This window comes from Columba livia, chromosome 2 (genome assembly GCF_036013475.1).
Source record: "Columba livia isolate bColLiv1 breed racing homer chromosome 2, bColLiv1.pat.W.v2, whole genome shotgun sequence".
Lineage (NCBI taxonomy): Eukaryota > Metazoa > Chordata > Aves > Columbiformes > Columbidae > Columba > Columba livia.
Window position 1 is genome coordinate 143,463,673 of NC_088603.1, and position 20,638 is coordinate 143,484,310.

A 20,638-nucleotide genomic window follows, 5' to 3' on the forward strand; every position below is an offset into this window, starting at 1 on the left:
CATGACTGAGAGGAGAGCAGCAAAGTAATCTAATTAGAAAGAGGAAGACAGAAGAGCAGAATAGGTGTCTTTAAACATAGCAGAGAAACACTAGATTGGAAAAGTATAAATCTGGAAACATGCATACATTACCAAATATGAATGTATCTAATTTACAGAAAGATGTATGGAAAAGACAACTCAAACTCTCAGTGTTTCCACACTACACAAATATACACTAAGCTACAGGATGTCACTTTAATTCAATCCAACAGCACTGAGGTTTGCATCCTGCATGTATTCAGTACATTCAAAACATCCAACAAATATTCTGTCACCCCCCCTTGTTGTCAGCCCAAGGCAGAATTTCAGACAGTAACGATAATGGACCAGACTTAGAAATCTTCAACTAGAACAGATGGAGCTTATTTGCTGTTCAGATACATATAGTTTTATTGCCTCATCTTGCCGGAATACCATTAAAAATAGAATTAAATGAAGTAACTTCTGTGTTTCAGATCCACTTAAATCACAGAAGGCCGAGTCTCATCCAGGAAGAATGACACTTAATGGCCATAGGCATCTGAATTTTTTTTTTAACCCAAATCAGAATTACCTCATAAAGAACATAAAAAATAAAAGGTGTATTAAATTCACCTGTGCACTCTGGGTGCCTAGTATTCAGCACATTTCAAGTAAAAATTAAAATCAGTGTTTGGCAAGGGGTTACCATTTTTTTTAATTATTCTGTGGGAATGCAAATACAGTCTTCAAAACAAACTAAAATCCACTTGGCTCACATTTCATAGATGAGGTTAGTCATATGAATAACGAAGGTCTCTAGAATTAAAGGAAAGACACTGGCAGTTCTGAGGAGGTAAAAACACATATGCTATATACATGGTTTTTATTCTTAATATAAGAAATCTACATTTCTTAATTCTGAGAATACCCTAGATTATTACAGTTGTACTTCCGTTTTCAGATAAGTTAAAGTCAGTAAAGTGTTCAACTATGTCTAAATGCAAGCCTCTTTGAAATATCTTAATTCCACAGCACAAGTCTGAGGTGCCACAAGCTCTTGTCATTTTCAAAATCTGATAACATGGTTACCTTATTTTGATATGAAATAAAATATAATTTGTTTTTGTTGAGTACATAAATTGCTCTTACAACAATTAGTCAGCCTACTGCAAATGCTTATGTGCATATGAAGAGCTCCATCCTTTGTATCTGAAAGTTAATAAAATGTCAGGATAAAACCCCATTTAAATAGTTTGTCAGACACATAGCTTGTGATGAGAAAAAGACAGCAATCATTTCTGCACACTACAGAGCAGTGATGCAGAGTCACATAGGTCTTGCTATCTCATCTCTGACAGACATAACACTGAATACTTCACATCAGACAGAGCCAACACTTCTACACCTCAGATCACTGCCATAGATGCAATATTCCACATGCAGGTGTTTGCTCAGTCAAACTTGGGGAGGCAGGAAGTTCATTTATGTGCTTATTATCCTTCATAATAACCATATACATGCCCAGAGATTAACAGTCCAGGACCTCTTGGCCATGCAAATGACTGATATAGTTTAGAATGCACTGCGGTAAAACATTACTCTGCACCAGAGGAACTGAGGTGCGGAAGTGAAAGAAACACTTGCAGTGCCTGCTTAAGCTGTGAATGATCAATATTTATTTAAGAAAAAAGAAGAGAGGAAAAAAAAACTCTTTGCAGACACACATGCAAAAATCTATTATGGGAGTGGTGGTGTACAAGAATCTGGTTTTAAACATACTGACCAGCTCTGTTGGTAAGAGAACCAGGCACCTTGGATTCAAATTTCATGCTCTCACCACTAAACCACAATCCCTGCAGAGCATTTAAGTAAAGCTGTAAAATGGAACATCAAACAGCTCTAGGATGTACTTGAATACTAGCAAAAGCATTCAACTAATCAGATTTCTCCCTGGCTAAACATATGTAAAAAAAAGAGAAATTATTCCATCCGGTAGAATATCATGGGGATCCCTACATTGTTCTGCACAGAGAGAGAAGATAGTGTTTCTGCTACATACCAAGCATGAATGACAAAAATCAGGAAACAAATTAACACAGTAACAAGCAGTCATGAAAAACAAGTCGGCTATGTTTGTGGCTAAACAAAATGGTTAATGCTTAGTCACAATTTCATAAGTCAGCAGTGTGAGAAGTAAACGCAAAAGAAGGATAACACTAAATAGTTCTGACATGAAATCATTTCAATACAAGTCCCCTGAGAGACATGCTGTTCCTCCACAGCACTGCAATCCGTTGTGTGCTTTTTCTCATTACATATCTACCAGGCTTAACTGTGATTTGAGGTATTTTTAAGAAGAAAAAAATCAAGCCCAGAAAGGCACATGCTATCCTGAACTTCACAAAAATCCAGAATCAAGTGCTATTGTCTGTAGAAACAAAAACTTTGTAATGAAAATTTTACATGGAAATCGATATACTGAGCAAAACCATCGCTCACTCCAGAAGCAATCAATAATGCTTTAGGGAAAGGTACAAGAAACCTCTTATTAGTAAAGGCAAATTCATCTCCACAGTAAAAGTATTCCCAGTCTGTGATACTCAAGTCTAAACCTAGAAGCATGAGATTAAGTAGTATGGAAGATTCTAATCTTAAGTACCTTTTTTTTTTTTTAATTTCCATATAGAAGTATTTCCCACTTTACCCTGAAAAGGCCAAATACCAGATGTAGCAGGAATGGTTCTAGTGGCCTGCTGTGATGAACATCCACCTCATCGTGTGATGTGGGCGCAATCAATCATTTCATTTTATTCTACCCCTATCCCCACTCATAGCAGGGTTGAGTAAGAAAAATCACTTGTGACTTGTTGGGTTTTTTTTTTTGTTTGTTTTGTTTTTTGTTTGTTGGTTTGGTTTGTTTTTTTTTTTCATAAGTGCTAAGCACCTCCAGTCTTCATCCTATTTTACCTTACAGAGGATCTCAGGCGTTTATAACCCCAGGACTCAATTTCTACATGTATAAGAGATACCCTTCACCTCAGAGAGGTGCACAAGAAAGTGTCCTGAGCACTCCAAAACACAATCACAAAACACAAGAATTAAGTGATTTTCAAAGACAGTATCACAATAGCCATGCTCTTAAGAATATCAGGCCACTGGGTTCACTAACCCCACATACTCAGAAAACAAAGACCATGGTGGATAAAGTACCATTGCTACTAACCATGCCTCTAGGTCTTCTCTTCATTTTGAAGTGTCAACGCATGTATTTTTTTGAAGCTGTTCACATCTAAGGATATGAACTACATGTGTTAGCTGTTTATCAGCTAGAGTGTGTACACTGAGGTCCCAGCAAGGGTAAAAGCAATAGAATGTAGATTTAAAAAAAAAAAAAAAAAATACTTTGGTAATTAGAAAAAGCCAGCTGCAGCTAATAAGGAGAAAGAATGTTAAACTGAGATTATTTTTTTTTTTAACTTTACTGCAGCACAGACACAGAAGCCAAGTAAATCACTGGACTCTTTCACTATATGACTGCTGGTAGAAAACTGTGCACCAAAGAACTACTGCAGCTGATCTGGTAGGAACACAAGACCTAAATGGAGGTTTTTCGTTCAGGTCAAGCTTTGGCAAATTCTAATCCTACTCAGGTGACATTACTTGTATTCAACCACATCCAGTTGATCTCTTCAAATATTTTCCTTCCTCTCCTCCCTAAGCCTTCCAGACTGTGTTTAAGTAGCACAGACTAATGTTATTTTACCCAATGAGCCTCATATTACACCAGGCTCAATATCCAGTAGTTTCACTTAGTGGCTGCTTGGAAAGCTATTAAGAGAAAACAATATGAAACCAAGTCTGTCTTCAGATTCAGGTTTAATGGAGTCACATTTCATCCCTTTTCCAAAAGCTGAAAAACCCTACATATTGATGCCACTGCTAATGTTACAATAACTGAAATAAAAGTTGGAAGCAGCAAGACTTTTTCCAGTAGTCTGATGGAAAGAACTGAAAGTAGTGAAAAAGAGTTGGAGTTCTCAAATACAGCATTAGCAAAGTGAACTACAGCTGTTAAAAAAAGAGACATGCCTGACTTTCAGTCTTTCTGTAGGACCTGACAATAATATTGCATGAGACAATCATACACCAGAGCAAGCACCACTTCAGAAATATACCCTATATCTGAGACAGACTGATAATACCCCCGATTAACAACAAAATGAGTGAGACTGGACTTAGATCTAGTATCTTTATCTTTACTATCGCAATGTACTCTTTGGTATTTGTAAATATTTAGAAAGAAGAAAAATGGAGGAGCAAGGAACTCATAAGATGCAAAATTAGTATGATACAGAAACTTATTTTATGATAACTTTAAATGGCTCAGATCACCAAGTCAAACTTAATTTTTCATCTTCCCTCTGATTTCACCTCTCACCTTTCATTTCCACTGTGCATCATCAGTTCGTTGGTTTGGTTTCGGGTTTTTTTTTGCATGAAAGCATGCATAGGATGGAGAAGTAAGATGTGGAGCAGGTGCTATTTCAAGACTGCTAGACTGGGAGTCTTGTTGAGGGCAAACTGACAGAGCTGGAAAGTCCTGTGTCACCTAGAAGCTCCTCTGGGTTGATCTCAGTACTCCAACAGAGACAATGTGATTGCAACTGTACCTCATTCAGTTGCATATCCCAAGAACTCCTAAAGGCAATGGACTCTCCATGTTTCTCCTCCACAGCTGGCTAAAGTAGACCAAGTAGACACAAGCTAGATACCCATTACATTTCAAAACCACCTTTCACAGAATGGTTGAGTTTGGAAGGGACCTCTGGAGGTCAGCTGGTCCAATCACCCTGTTCAAACAGGGTCACTCAGATACAGTTGCCCAGGACCATTCCCAAGGATGGAGTCTCCACAACATCCCCAGGAAACCCATGCCAGCACTCAGCCACCCTCACAGTAAAAAAGTGTTTTCTGATGTTCAGAAGGAACAACCTCCTGTGTTTCAATTCATGCTCATTGCCTCTGTGGTCTATCTGGACTTCAGCAAGGCCTTTGACACTGTCTCCCACAATATACTCCTGCAAAAGCTTGTAGCCCATGGCTTGGACAAGCGTACTCTACGCTGGGTTAAGAACTGGCTGGAGGGCCAGGCCCAGAGAGTGCTGGTGAATGGGGCTGCATCTAGCTGGCGGCCAGTCACTAGTGGTGTTCCCCAGGGGTCAGTGTTGGGTCCAGTCCTGTTTAACATCTTTATTGACGATTTAGATGAGGGGATTGAGACCATCATCAGCAAATTTGCTGATGACACCAAGGTGGGAGGGAGTGTCGACCTGCTGGAAGGCAGGAGGGCTCTGCAGGGGGATCTGGATAGACTGGAAAAATGGGCTGATTCCAATGGGATGAAGTTCAATAAGGCCAAGTGCCGGGTGCTGCACTTTGGTCACAACAACCCCCTGCAGCGCTACAGGCTGGGCGCAGAGTGGCTGGAGAGCAGTCAGACAGAAAGGGACCTGGGGGTACTAATTGACAGGAAGCTCAACATAAGCCAACAGTGTGCCCAGGTGGCCAAGAAGGCCAACGGTATCCTGTCCTGTATCAAAAATAGCATGGTCAGCAGGACAAGGGAAGTGATCCTTCCCCTGTACTCTGCATTGGTGAGGCCACACCTGGAGTATTGTGTTCAGTTCTGGGCCCCTCAGTTCAGAAAAGACATTGAAGTGCTGGAGTGGTTCCAGAGAAGAGCAACACGACTGGTGAAGGGACTTGAACGTAAGACCTATGGGCAGAGGCTGAGGGAGCTGGGCTTGCTTAGTCTAGACAAGAGGAGGCTTAGAGGTGACCTCATCACTCTCTAGAACTACCTGAAGGGAAGTTATAGCCAGGTGGGGATTGGTCTCTTCTCCCAGGCAGTTAGCAACAGGACAAGGGGGCATGGGCTTCAACTCTGCCAGGGGAAATTTAGGCTGGATATTAGAAAGCAATTCTTTACAGAGAGAGTGTTCAGGCATTGGAATGGCTGCCCAGGGAGGTGGTGGACTCGCCCTCCCTGGAGGTTTTTAAACTGAGATTGACATGGCACTTAGTGGCATGATCTAGTAAACGGACTAGAGTTGGACCAAGGGTTGGACTCGATGATCTCTGAGGTCTTTTCCAACCCAGTCGATTCTGTGATTCTTCTTGTGTCACTAGGCATCACTGAGAAGCACCTGGCCCTGGATCCCTCACACCCTCCCTTCAGCTACATTGATAAGATACCCCCAAACAAATAATAGTTTTGGTTAGGTTTTTTGGATTTTGTTTTTCTGGGGGGCAGGGATGTCTTGTGTTTTTGTTTCTGTTTGTTGTGGTGGTGGTTTTTGGTTTTGTGTTAGTATATGCCTAAAATGCAGAGAAGCAGCATAACCCAGTGCGCATGGACAAGTCTGAAAATCAAAACTGGAGATCAGAAACCCAACTTTGTCCCAAACCGTTAATCACAAGGTTATTCTGTGCTGACTCTTCCTCTCCTATCCTATGCTGGTTTTTCTTACTTGAACTCTTCAAAAGTAGTGCATATTTTTACTACTGCAAATCTGCACAGCACTATTGATACACAATGTGTAGCACTAGGTGGCCTCCAGGTTCTGTTCACCTAAATATAAGATTTGGCAGAAGATTTTTTTCTTCTTTTCACAGCATACAAATTGCATTGAAGCAGTTCACAGTTTTCTGCTTCTACAAGAATCTATTTCAAAAAAGAACACAAACAAAATACAGTAAACTTGAATCAAAGCTTTATAGTTAAAAAAAAAAAAAACTTTAAAGACTACAAAAGTGTTGGGAATCTCTCTCATTTTACTTTCCAACTACAGCTCTGAATGTTTCCTAAACCTCAATTCCCAAAAACACTTTTGAAGACCTAGTCCAACAAGTGAAGGTCAGCAAACTCTAGAGACTGCCTAAAAGAGTTATGATAACCACTTGTGATTCTGCAATTTCATCAGCTGAAAAGAGAAACCATGACCCACTGTCACCTCAGCATCAAAGTTGCTGCACTCCAGCATCCTGCAGCAGTGCTGTGAGAAACCCAGTTGGAAGACAAAGCACCTGTTGAGAAGCACAATTTCAATTAGATGCATACATTATTAACTCCTATAATACTAACATTTCACACTGGAACACTACTTAGCATTTATGTAAGACAGGTATTTATTTTTTACTATCATTGATGCATACATGCATTTGCCAAAGTTCCATTAATACATGCAGGAAGACTAATGACAGCAACAAACCCTCTCACAGCACCAAACCACATCAGATAGACAACAGACACACAAAACGGGTGATCTGCTCATGTGTAGTCGGTATTTGCTGAACATCACCAAGAGAAACGCATGCAGGTCAGGTATATTTTTGATGGCCCAGGCAAGGAGCCTAAGCTGAAGAACTGTCCTGTCATCAGTAGTTGCCACAGATGTAGATCACAACAGCAAAGACACAAAATTGTGCTGCTCCTCCAATGTCCCTCAGAAAGTCAACTTTTCTCACAAGTGACAATTCAACAATGATCAGTCTTCTTTCCCCTACATTTTGGAGAGGACAGGAGACCAAATTTAGAGGTAAAAATCCCTTCTGAGAATGCTCCTCATGAAAGTATTAAAACATATAATTCCATGAAGACAGATAAATAAGTAAACCCTCTATAAAACATTCTTTGGTTTTAGGTCCCTTGCAAGAGTGAAGCATCTCTGATCAGAGGCCATTTGTAAGTGTTTCTCGAGAACTGCTAACAGCTTTAAACAGATTAAAAACAACTAGCTGCTATGTTGTTCTGCTGCAAATACAACCTAAGGTACCTTGGGTGCCTTGCAGTGATCCTGCTGAGTTACAACCAAATCCATGTCCATCACTTTATTAGCATGCACTGTGCAAAATGAGACCTAAACCAGGTCTGAACTTGCTGTAATGAAAGACCAAAGAACAATTCTGCTAGTGGAGGGAAATCCAGGACAGATCTGCTCTGGCAACCTTAGTTCAGAGGTTGTTGTCTTAAGCAGCATGAGCACTATAGGGCCTCATCTCAGTTGGGGTCCATAAGTACTCTATATCTCAATATAGATCAAGTGAAAGATTATGAAACTTGAATTTCTATTCAAAAGAACCTTGGCCGCATGCTTTTCAGTGGCTTCAACAGGCAAGTCAGTAGGTTTATAATGAGAGAATATCATACTCACCAAAAATTTTTGTAATAATTTGATAAAGAAGCAAGAGCAAATCAGTAACTCCTATCTTTGCTAAGCAAAGTTGCTGCCTCAGTGGTTCCCAACTTGCCCAACAAGCTTTATTATGGACACATTGGATGTTGTCAGAGCTGCTATACATGTGCAGATGAATCTGTGCATGCACAACAGCCATTTGTCTGATGTGGCTAGTTTGGGGGTTTTTGGTATTTCAAAGGTGGCAACCATACGGCTGAAGAGACTATTAGCACAGAGCAGATACTTGTGTGTAACATATTTCAGCCAGCATTTCAACTCAAAAAATAAAATAATGTTCTCTGGATCAGGAAGTTTATATTTTGTCACATCACTGCAATTCCCTAACACAAAACCATTGTCCTTTTGGAGTATAAATCAGTACAAGTTGCTCATAATATACAAAAAGGCACAGGCAGTGTCTTCACTGCTGTATACAGTCTGCTTGGGACATAGTGTTCATACAACTGTCCAGAGATTTTTAAAAAAGCACCAATTTAGGTAGTACATAAACATCACAACATCACAAAACTATTTATCTTTTAGGTCCCTTCCTCTGTCTCACTACATCTATGTTTGGATCTGATTTTCGTCAAGATGAAGAAAATCTTGACAATTCTCAAAAAGAAAAATAGACAGAAGTTTCTGCAAGGTTAATTTGAAACTCATAATCCCTAAACCAGGACTTTATACACATAGGAGTAGTTACATTTACACAGTCCTAAAATTACATTCGGCCTTTTGAAGGCAACTGTGAGGCTGATGTGGCCCCCGGTGAAAATGAGTTTGACACCCTTGCCTTAAACCATACACTCCAGGATTTTTTTTAAGATTCACATTTTTTAAATCCAAGAGAGCAATAATTAGTTTTTAAAGACACAAAATCATGCTAGAAGTATTTCCAAAGTGGTTTGGATCTAAGCTAAACATACATGAGATCTGTTACCCTCTTTATAATTCAATTTTAAAAGTGTTTATTTTGAAACATAATTACAGAACTGCATGCCTCTCAAATATTACTTGCAATTACTTACACTTTCCTTGTTACAGTTATCTAAACACCACTGCATAAAAACAGAACAAAATAAAAGGAATAAGAGTAGATAGCATAAATTCCATTCCCTCATAAATGGACAAATCTTACAGATACATAAAGTACTTGGCTCTACTGAAATTGGTATTTCAAAAAGAAATACATAACTGATTAATTGCAAACTGCCTGTAATCAAAGGATGTTTTTACTATTACAGAAACAGAACATGAGGATTTTTTGCACTGCTCACCAGATCTTGACAGATGGGATCTCAAAAACCTTTCCTTGGTCATGTAATCAAAGTACCTAAAATACCAGTTGCTTCTCTGCTTTCCCTCAAAATTAAAAAAATCATCTGTTTCTGCCCCATATTGCAATTTTATTCCATTTTTTAATGTCCTTTTACTTTTCACCATTTGTACATTCAAATTTATAAACAAGAGGAAAGGCCAGGAAATTTAATCACCAGTCTTTCACATGCTACCACCTAAAAAGGAATTAGAAGCAACAACTTCACATTTAAGCAACAAGGAATTGCATCAAAATTGAGTAAGATTAAAGCAGAAAACAAATCCATTGGAGTATTGTATTTAAAAGTATCTAAGTACAAACACAATGATGAGGTAGTGTGACCTGCACATATCAAGTAAATACTCACATGTGCTCCATGGACCACAGATTGATAAATAAAGGTCAGAGATGTGGATGGCTTTGAAATCAAAGCACTAGGAGGGAGCAATCCCAAACTACAGACATATGATGAAGATCTCAAAGCCTTTTAGTCTCAGAGGAAGATCTACAGAGCAAAGTATTGCGTTACTTCATCACGTTAGTTGAGTCACAGTCGTCATCTCTATTCCACAGTCAGAACACCAACTCTGACATCAACTGTTTTGAAATCAGATCATGTACAAATGCCAATTTATTGAAATTACTTCTTCCGCCATCTCCACTGCAGAAACTGGATATACAGGCAAATACTGCATTGGAAAGGTGACATTAATTAGAATGTCAGACTCATTTCACTCATCTCTCCTGTGCTTCACACAGTTTTGCACCATCATCTGCCATTTGGGGAACACACACTGGACAGACCACCACCCCGATCCCTTCTGACTTCTTTCCTCCTCTGAGTTTTGATAAAGTATTAGTGAAAATGGACAGGACTTTTCATATCACAGTAAACCCCGCAAGAGATAGAACAGCCAGATAAAGAGAAACATAGCTGCATCGTGTTATTCTCAAGTCAGGTTTGCATGTCACCTGACTGCCCACAGATATATGAAGTTCAGCAAGTATAAAAGTAAAACCTGGCCAACTGATGGCTAGACAAAGCCATAGCGCAGACAGGAGAAACAGCTGCACAACCCAAACTCTACATCTGTCCTACAGGGTTTAGGAACAAGATCCACTTGACGCTTTCCTTCCTAAAATGTGTTTGTCAGAATCCAAGTACCAAAAAGTCATACTGCAAACCTATTCTATGCTCTACACCAAAAATTACTTGGTAAGAGATTTAACATGTTTTAAACACAACACTACTACCCCAAAAGAAGCAGCTTACAGAAAGACTTTCTTTTTGCCTTGAATTTTGATAGTGAATAACTCTTCCACTTTCTAGCTTTTAAATGTTATATTTTTTCATTAAAAGCAGCTTATGTAAACAGCACCATGCTAACATAATTTATCATAGTAATTATACTGGCCTTTATGGTGTAAATGATATATTGAAGTAAAAAACTGCATTCTTGCTGTTATCATCTTAGCTTCCCTATATTAATATACAACTTCACTTTTGATATATGTCATGTTTCTTTGAACTACTTCAGTAACAGATTTCAGTCAAGCCCTGGAAAACATACATTCCCCCCCTTCCCCAAAAAAAAAGGGAAAACAAAATCTAGCCAAATTTATCAAGCAGACAAACACAAGTTCTTCATCACACTGTAAATCTTCCAGCAGTTTTTAATACAAAAGCCTGTAAGCATAGACTTCAAGGTCTGACCAGGCACCCCCACCAAACCCAGTATCCTAACTCCAAGTGACCAGTATTGGAAGCCAAGGCATGGACACAGGAGAAACATACATACGGCAACACCGCACCAGTCCATGTTCTCCATTTTTAGTTTTCACCATAACAGGCCTTGAGGGTGTCACATGCATATGGCTTGTTCCAGCGTGTGCTACCTGGCCTCCCTCTGGTTGTTGCTCCAGAAGGTCACGTACATGCCAGCCCCAAAAAGATACATTTTAAATATCACAAATAGCATTAGAAACATACTTGGGCAACTGAATAAGGCACTCAAACTCATGTGTCCATTTTCATGCTGAATCCTGCTCTTGGTATATTGACCATCTCTTCTGCAAATGCTCACACTCCACTGGAGCATCAGTTATCCTCAGTGACTCTGCATCATTACCTAGTTTGGTATTCACTTCACACACAGAAGTTTTGCCTTCTGCTGACATTTCAGCTTAAGCAGCTTTCAGACTTCGCAGGTAACAGTGCATACATAACCAAAAGCTTAGAAGTTTTGACTTTTAAATGGTTACAGTGTTAGGATATTCTTGCTGTTGTAGTAGTGATATGTTTATAAAGAATGCTTAATAACTAATTATCCTAAGTAGTAAGGGGCTGAGGAACAGAAGATATCCTCCAAAGCTTTGTTACTGATCACAAGTTCCTTGGAATTTCCTCCATTAAGTGTTAACATCTCTCAGTTCATCTACGAATTCTGTTACAAGCACCTAATGTAACAGGTAGGGAAAGCACATATCTCAAAGTACAGCTTCCTCATAAGATTTTAAGCCTTAACCAGTAGACTAAAATTTAACTGTCCTCCAAATGTGAAACATGTTTCAAGTTCAAAGAAAGGAGGATAGAATAGGTAAAATATTTTTATATTATTGGAGAACTAAAAAATGTTGTTTGTAATATGACCTGGGGGGAGGCAGGGCTGGGGTTAGTAAATTTCTCTTTTGTAATATAGTCCTTGTAAAAGCAGATGTGCTATTTATCTTAATCAAGTATTTCCAATACAGGCTCCTTTTTCGCTAATGTTCAAATCATTGATCTTTCACAAAGCCTGACGGCATATTCCAACTGAGACAAGTTACAAGATTATCCCTTCACAGGTAAATACCTAGTTATGAAAGCCAAATCACAATCCACAGTATCTGAACAGGTTTTTCTTCCATGTAACACCTTTCTATATTAATAAATGCTTTGTGGTCCAGATACCCATCTTACATTAAAATAACTTGGATTTAATTGACATAACTTTGATTTCATCTACTGTATTCCTCCATATATGCATATACTCCTATAAACACCATCCACAGAGCTATTTTGAGCCATTTCAACACTTGGGGAAATTGCTTTCCCCAGGCACCTATTTCCACCTATAGATATTTGCCACCACAACTATTGCTGAGTACTGACTCATTGCCACAGATGTACGTGAAGAAAGCAGCTACATCTAGCACAAATGGAGTGAGAGCATCCAGGAGGTGGATCCATACCACAGCCCTTATGGTCATTGAACATAAACTTTTACAGACTAAACAGAAGGACAAATTCTCCACACCGTAGTTTTTCTTGGGTACAGATAACTTTCATTTTCCCAGTGTGAATGTGCCCCATTCACATCTCCTCTTTATTCCATCAGTGGTCTCATCAACTTCAGAGGGCAGCTCCATGCTACAGTTAAGTCTCCTCATCAGTGAAGGCACTGCTATCATACTGACCTTTTTTTCCACTCCTCCGGGAATTTTGTTAGCATCTGATTTTTAACAGCTGATTACAATGACTTCTATATTCTTTTCTGTCAATGCTTGTGCAGAATACCATCACTCCTCCTGGTAAGCCGGCCTGACAATCTTCATTTCTATATACTCATCTTTGAGGTACTTTTTGGGAAAGTTGTTCTTACCACATCTCAAAGACATGGGCAAAACCACTGGTCTTTCATGCACTCCATGATGTTCAATGAAATGCCAGGACATGCACTTGCTCCTTTTATACTGACTGCTAGAAAGAATTCTGATTAAAAGATTAAAGTTTACATTGAAATGAACAAGTGAAGAGGTATCCAAGAGAAATGAAAACATCAAGTTATACAATTAAACAAGAAAGAGAAAGCAGATGCTTTGATATTTGGCTACACCAGCTGTGAGATTACATCACTGACCTATAAGCTATGCAACCCTTAAATATATTTTAGAATAGCTTCTGCAGGAAAAGTAAATAAATTACCTGCTCAGGATGGAGACTTACAATGGGAGAATTTTCTGGGGTGTTTCAAGAGAAGCAGGATTCTGCTCTGAGCAAGTAGGTAAAGCAGTTTTCTAAGGAGCTGCAAAAGTAACCAAGAGCAGCAGTGGAATTAACAGAACCTGATTATCATAATGCGTTTATCAAATAATCTTTAATGAAGTGACACTGACTAACAAAACACAAATCAATGCCAGGTAGGAACCACATTCTAAACTCTGATTTTTCATTCTGTTTCTACTGCAATGTTGCATGCTTTGGTTTGGACAAAGGTCAAAAGCGGAAGCGGAATGAAGAAGTCTGGGAACATTGCCTCAAATTTACTAAACTCTTGTCTACTAGAGTATTCTGCATCAGCTACAAATCCACACAAACTCCAATATAGGCAAACAGACTTAAACTTTAACATACATTTAGCTGCTTTAAAAAGAAAAAAAAAGCTACGCATGATATTTGCCCATAATTCCAGACTGAATGCAATTGATTTCTACCACACAGGAGACTTAATTTATGCCAAAAATTTTATTTCATTAAGAAAATGATATTATGGAGCATCTGAGATCATGTAACAGACAAAACAGAATGCCAGAGAAATTTTAACTGCCAGTACCCCACAGTGAATGCCTGATTATTTGCAGATGGGATATGGAAAAATTGTGAAATTATTGGAATTTTGGGTCCTGTACGAAAGCATTACTTCAGACTGCATGTGTCATGGCAAATGTCTATTACAATTTGAATACATTCTTAGATTTTTTTTCTTTCAGTGCTTAGAACTGGCTATGCTTACTTCTTTAGACTTATTAACTGAAAAAGACTGCATTCTTCAAAGCACAAAACAAAACCCTTAGGTGATAGCACAAAACAGTGCCAGTAAGTCAACTATCAATACTGACGTTATTTATCCAATAACTAAACTAAAAACTAATTTAAACCAATCTCCTTTGGAAAAGCCAACTGTTCAACAAGCACAACAATTGGTCTAAGATCAATCAGTGAACATGAGATCAATTAAAACCAGCTTAAGTTTTTGTAGGAGGACAATTCACACAACTCAAGTTAGATGTCTATTCATTTCAGTACTCCCACAATGCAATCCTTAAGCTCTGTTGTAAAGCAGAAATACCACTATCACCCTCCGCTGTCTAGCCAGCACTCTAAGTAGTTCCACATTTAATTAAAGACACAGTATACCCTTTGTTAGCACAGATAGTCTGGTCACTTTAAAGGACTGCTATCGTTTTAGCCACACACACACAAAGATTAAATTCTGGAAACCATCTGTTGAAAAACCTTCAAAACTAAATTGCCTTACAATTTTGTTTGTACCTAGTGCAAAGGTGATAAAGGCATGGAAGTGTGAACTATTTTCCTTTCACATTTTTATTACCATTTGTACCAGCTTATTGCTGGAGATGCTCCCTCCCCTTCCAAATAACTGCCATTTTAGTGCAATTCTTTCAGAAATGTGAATTTCTCAGCAGCTGAGCCACCTGATTTTCTAGCTTTAGAAAAAGGAGGGGGAGACATGGCCGAGAAAATAATAGGAAAATGGACAGCAAAGTAATTCAGAAGATGCGGATAACAAAACTTTTTATACTGAAGGTGTATCTCTTCCCCCACCACCACCAAAAAAAAAAAAAAAACACACCACACACACAAACCATAGACCCCAAAATACACACACCATAACACTGTGACAGCTGGGGAAGAGCTGCAGTAACCTTTTCGTCCACATGAGTGCTGTACTGGCACATTTCACCGCTCCTACTCCTGAACTCCAGTAATCCCGATACCAGCATCTTCGGAAAACAGACTAAACCCCACCGCACAGCTTCGCTCTTTGCTTCCTCACAGGGGTCTGCAGGCTTTGAGCAAAAGTCGGCGGCACAGAAACCCCCCCGGCGCTGGGAAAGGCGCGATTCGCTCCGCCGCCGCGGTTCTCCCGCGGGCTGAGCCGCCCGAGCTCCGCGGGAGCGGTGCGGCCGGGGTCTGCCCGGCGTCCGCGGGGTGGGAGGGGAGAAGCCACCTTTCTGCCTCGGAAACGCGGTCGCCCTAAGGATGGTCCGCGGAAGGCGGCCTCAAAGTCCGCCCCACGGACACACGAGCCTTAACCGCCGCAGCTAACAGCGAACATCTGGCAGCTGCGAGCTGTTCGACGAGGTACAAGGGCGACATGAGCCACGGCCACGGCTCGCTCCGGCTCGGCTGGGGGACCCGGCACCGACCGAGGGGCCGGAGGCGGCAGCGCCTTTCCCGCGGCGGGCAGCTCTCAGCGAGCCCCCGGCTCTGCCGACCCCGCGGGGATGGAGGTCATCGCTGCGCCGGGGCCTCGGGGGAAGCCCTACCTACCGCTCGATGTCCCCGTTCCCGGCAGCACCACGCGGGTCGCAGAGCAGCCGTGCCGCTCTGGCCCGTCCTTTCGAAACCATCGGTGCTCAGGTCCACGCCGCTCCTCCTGCTCCCGGCCCGGCCTCCCCAGCAGCAGGGGGGCGGGCAGCTCCGCAGAGGGGTCTCCACGCCGGCACGGCTCCGCGCCCCAAGACTCGCTGCCGCCGCCGCTGCCCCACGTGCTGGCCCGGAGACCGCGGGCGGCAGCCGGGACGCACCTCACCTGCCGGAGAGTTCCCTGCCCTGGGCTTGGGGCACGCAGTCCTCCGGTAGCACCTCCTGCCCCGCAAGCACTCCTGCCCGCCGCCCCGGGCGGGTGTCCCGGGTGAACAGGCTGCGATACTCACCTCTCTTGCTGCGTCTCCAGCGGCTGGCTTGGCAGTGGCCGTAATCCATACAATTCAGGATGATCAAGGCAAAGGAGAAGAGGCGAAACTGCATCCTGGGCCGCTGGGGTGGGCAGCCTCCTCCGGCGGCAGCGAGGGGCGGCGGAGTCCGACTATGTGCGGGGCTGCGAGCGGCCCCGGGCGAGGAGGAGGCTGGTGGAGCGCCGCGGGGCAGCGGCTGCCGCAGGGACCGGCAGGAGCTCACACGGCTCTGGTTCCCCTTCTCGGACGCTGCAAACTCAGAGCCGCTTCCAGCATCTCCCCCGAGCTGCAAGGAGAGAGAGGGGAAAAGCTTGGCTCCTGGCTTTCTTGGTCCTCCCCCTCCTCCGGCTCTTACAGAGAAACAAAAAGAGAAAAATCAAAACCCCAGGTCGGAGCAGGGCCCCAGAGCACAGTCACCGAGAGCCCCAACTTTTTTCCCGCAAGCAGCGGACGAGCGCTGCCGCTCGGCACCCCCGTGCGCCCCGGGGACAGGCTGTCAGGCGAGGGAAAGCGCTATTTATCCCGGCGCAGGGGCGCACCCCGCCCACACGCGCTCAGGTCGCGGGCACGGCGGGGCGAAGCCGCCCCCCCTACCTTCTGCGGCGCGGCCCCGCGGCCATCCCGCCCCGCCGCCGGGTCCGGAGAGCGGCTCCGCGCCGCGGGGCAGCTCCGCGGGGGCCGGCGGCCGCCGGGGCGCGGCCGGCCGGGCTGACGGCGGGTGCTCCCGGCCACATGCGAGCGGCGTCCCCGCCGGCTCCCCCCCACCGCCCCCGCCCTGCCTGCTGCCCTGGCCGCGTGCCTCCGCCCGCTCCTTTAATGCGGCGGGGCGGGGGCTGTCAGCCGGGGGCAGCTGCTGCGGGGTTTGCGGGAGATGCGGGGCCGCGGTACGTAGGTGGTGCTGTGGTTCCGACCGTCCCGCCGCCCGGCCCTAGCGCCGCCCGCCGCCGCGCCCCCGCCCCCGCCGGGCCCTAACGCCCGCCCGCCCCGCGCCCCAGCAGCCGCTGGGGCTTTTGCCTGGAGGCTCTTCGTCGGCGGGTTTCTCCCTCTCACAGCAAAGCCTCCTTGACTTTTTATTGCACTGCTTTATAGCCTTGGGAAACCTTGTCCTCTTCCCTTCTCTCCTTCTTTTTTCTTTTTTTTTTTTTTTTTTTTTTTTATTCTCTTCACGCAGTGTTTGATAATTAACTCTGTTTCTTTCTTCCACCCCTGGTTTTAAGACTCTGATCTATTTATTCGCCACTCCTTTTCTTCTGGCTTCCCAAAATCTGATCTCATATGTTTCCAAAGCCTCTTATTTGAAGCATCACTTTCATTGCCCCTGGAAGGCGGCTCTTGAAGTCTCGAAGTATAATTTCAGTAAGTGATTTTTAGCTGTTTCTAGTCTTATCTCTACTTGGCAAAGACAGAGCTGGTAAAACAGGAACCCTAATAGTACAGATAAGAGAATGAAACAAGAGAGCACCCAACAGTTTCCAACTGAATTTAGCTCTGATGTAGGAGGGTCTGTTAATTCTTCATCACATCAGCTACACAGACCCACAGAGCCATTTGTTTTCTCTGCTCACAGCCTGTTCCCCAGCACTGTAAGTACTGACAGACCATGGCTCCTCGATTGCGGTGCTGGACGTGATGTGCCTGACCTAATGAGCCTCACAGGACCCGGGCTGCTACAGAGCAGGTGCAAAATCTGAGGAGTCAGCATGGGTCTGGCACAGCTGGCACAAGGCACAGTCTCATAAATTCAGCTGTACCCAAGCTGGCTCTGTGCTGGGTTTTTCTGCTCCTTTCCGCCCACCGATGCTTCTGGCTGTGGGCAAGTGCTGCTGAAATACCTGAGCTGCCTCAGGATGGAGCCAGTTAGGTTCTCACAAAAGCAGATGTACTCCTGCGGAGCAGAGCTGGCCCTAGAAAGAGCATAACTGCATTAGTGTGACGCTGTGCCTGAACTAATGAATCCTGCTGGACTCAAACTAGCTTTTCATCCACGGCCCAGGCAATTTGACCACAGATAAATGAAGTCTGACTATATAGTGTTTACTATAGTATCCTGAGACCTCACAACTTTTGATGGTATTTATCAGTATAAAATTCCTCTGACGCAGAGAAGCAGCTAGCATCCTCAGTTTCCAGACAGAAGACTTTGTTACAAAGAGGCTAAATAAATTTCTTGAAATCAAAAGGGATGCATGCAACAGTGTCAAAACTTGGTCCTGAGTTTCCCAAGTTCTTGAACAGTGCTGTAACCCCTGAGCTGACCTTCTTTATGCTTCTCTACTGTACAGTGGTAGTGCTATATTAGTGTAACTGCTAGCATGAAATGTGAAGATTTTCTTTAAGTCACATGACAGTATATATCTTCTGATGCCACATCTTTATGTATCATAACTGCCATTATGAGGTTATAGTGTATGAGAACCTACTGTGCTACACAGAGCACCTGTACCTTTCAGCATTGCTGTAATCTAAGAATTGCAGAGAGGTGACCTGTGAACTAATTAACACAGACCTAAGAACTGGGTTAGTCAAGGTCATTCTAGCCCGGTGTCAGTGGTCTCCAAGTGGATTTGGAGTGGATGTAAAAAGTCAGGCATACATATATGTGGTTCATGGTCTTTATTTTCCCCAATCTACTTACACAGCGAGACTTTCCAAAGGAGATGTGTGGACATATATGTGTGAGTATATATATATTTAGAGAGAGAGAACTTGTTGCAACAGAAGCCATAATTTATTTTAGTGGAGGATGTTTACTGGCAACAGGAGTTCTCCAAGACATGTAGTCCCCATATCCACTCTAACTTCATGTGACAGATTATGTACCATAGACAGCTGAGACTGAGACATTTTGTACTAGTGATATCTTTAGGCTACATAGTTACAATTTTTTGATGCAGAAATAAAAAGTGTGTCACCACTCCACAGATCCTCCCAAGCTGCAATGCAAGGGAGATATCGGACTATAAGAGCCAGGGGAAGTCTAACAGAGGTGTTAACTACACCTCTGTGAGGACTCCAGGAACTGATCTCCTTTACTGTTTCCAGGTCTGCAAACCCATGGTCATGGGGCTCTGAGACTACAACAGTCACCTGGAGATGTGTCTTGGAGTCCCTTGTGTAAATAGTGGTATTAGGACCTCCCCACCAATACAACTCCATTTCTGGATGAGTCTCAAATGGATAAAAGCATAAACAGATTTTCATACAGGTGGCCTGCTGACACTGAAGATGACTGAGGCCTCTCAAACTGCAGCACTGGGTTTCAGGGGAATTAAGTCTTGATGTTTCCCTAGTTCTTAAGGAAAGATAGCTTGGGCTCTTTTGAAGGTCTCCCAGACCTGCAAAATGAATACGAGGAAAGTGCCTCCAGGTGAACTTCCCAGCCTTTGAGAGCAGGAGTAAGCCTCAGCAAGTGGGAGACAGCTCTGTGGAGGACATCTGCAGTCCGTGCTTCAGGAACTGACTGGGATTTCAACATTCAGTTTGAGCCAGGCAGGACTGACCACCCAGAGGCAGCCCACACAGTACCCGGCAGCTCTAGCCATGGACTAGCATCCTATCATGCATGTCAATACAGGGCATAGCTACCTCCTCAGGACTGTTTCACATGATTTGTGTCAAGAGACAGCTGATGGAGAACATCTCCAGACAGTGAGACACTGTTGGTCTGTTACAGGCAGGCAGCTGAGCATGGGTGGCATTTTCAGGACTTTGGTAGGAATCACAGCCATTGCAACTTGAAAGGACTATAATTTGGATTTTTTTAGTATCGACCAAGAGCTCTTTCCAAGCATGTTGGGCTTTTAAGGAGATAGTATGAAAGCACTTGTATGAAAGATCCAGAAATTGGGTGACGGAGACTTGCATTCTGGGTCAAATTGTGATTGGATGTAAACTCTCAGTATTGCATGAGATGTGATAGGCAAGAAGTGCTTTCAAAGAGAAGTCAGGCACCTTATGCTTCCTATTATGAGGAAAAAATCAATAGAAGTGTGCAGAAAAAAGAGTATTGCAATCAAACTTAATGGCCAGGAACACAATGCTAGACAGACAACAGGCTAAACCATAAATAAAAGTCACAGAATACCATGTTGCATAAAGTAAAATATTTAGCAAAAATAATCTGGATGATAGTTTCGACACTATGATGCATGGGAAGTTAATGTTTTAGAATAGGTTGCATGGAAATAATAACCTTCTCTCTAGATATAGACTAGATATAGTTTAGTTGTCAAATCTGCAGGTAAGTCTCAGGTGATGACTAGTCACCATTACAGAAATAATGTCTGAATTTGTATTTTCAGAGCAGACTACTCAGAGACAGGGGGTAGAAGGAGGA

At 42.8% G+C, this 20,638-nt stretch overlaps 1 protein-coding gene across 4 annotated transcripts in view; it reads right to left on the bottom strand.

The window, feature by feature from the left end:
- RSPO2 (R-spondin 2) overlaps positions 1-17,195 on the bottom strand; it is a 103,857-nt gene extending 86,662 nt beyond the window's left edge. The window contains exons 1-2 of one of the 4 annotated variants that reach the window (XM_065054255.1): positions 16,897-17,195; positions 16,282-16,652 (exon numbers count right to left, since the gene is read on the bottom strand). In XM_065054255.1, the coding sequence (XP_064910327.1) occupies positions 16,282-16,652; positions 16,897-17,036 (511 nt within the window). In that variant the 5' untranslated portion in view covers positions 17,037-17,195. The remainder of the gene's footprint in view (positions 1-16,281; positions 16,653-16,896) is intronic. The other 3 variants (XM_065054257.1, XM_065054254.1, XM_065054256.1) reach the window with 3 other exon arrangements.
- Positions 17,196-20,638: the final 3,443 nt, after the last annotated feature.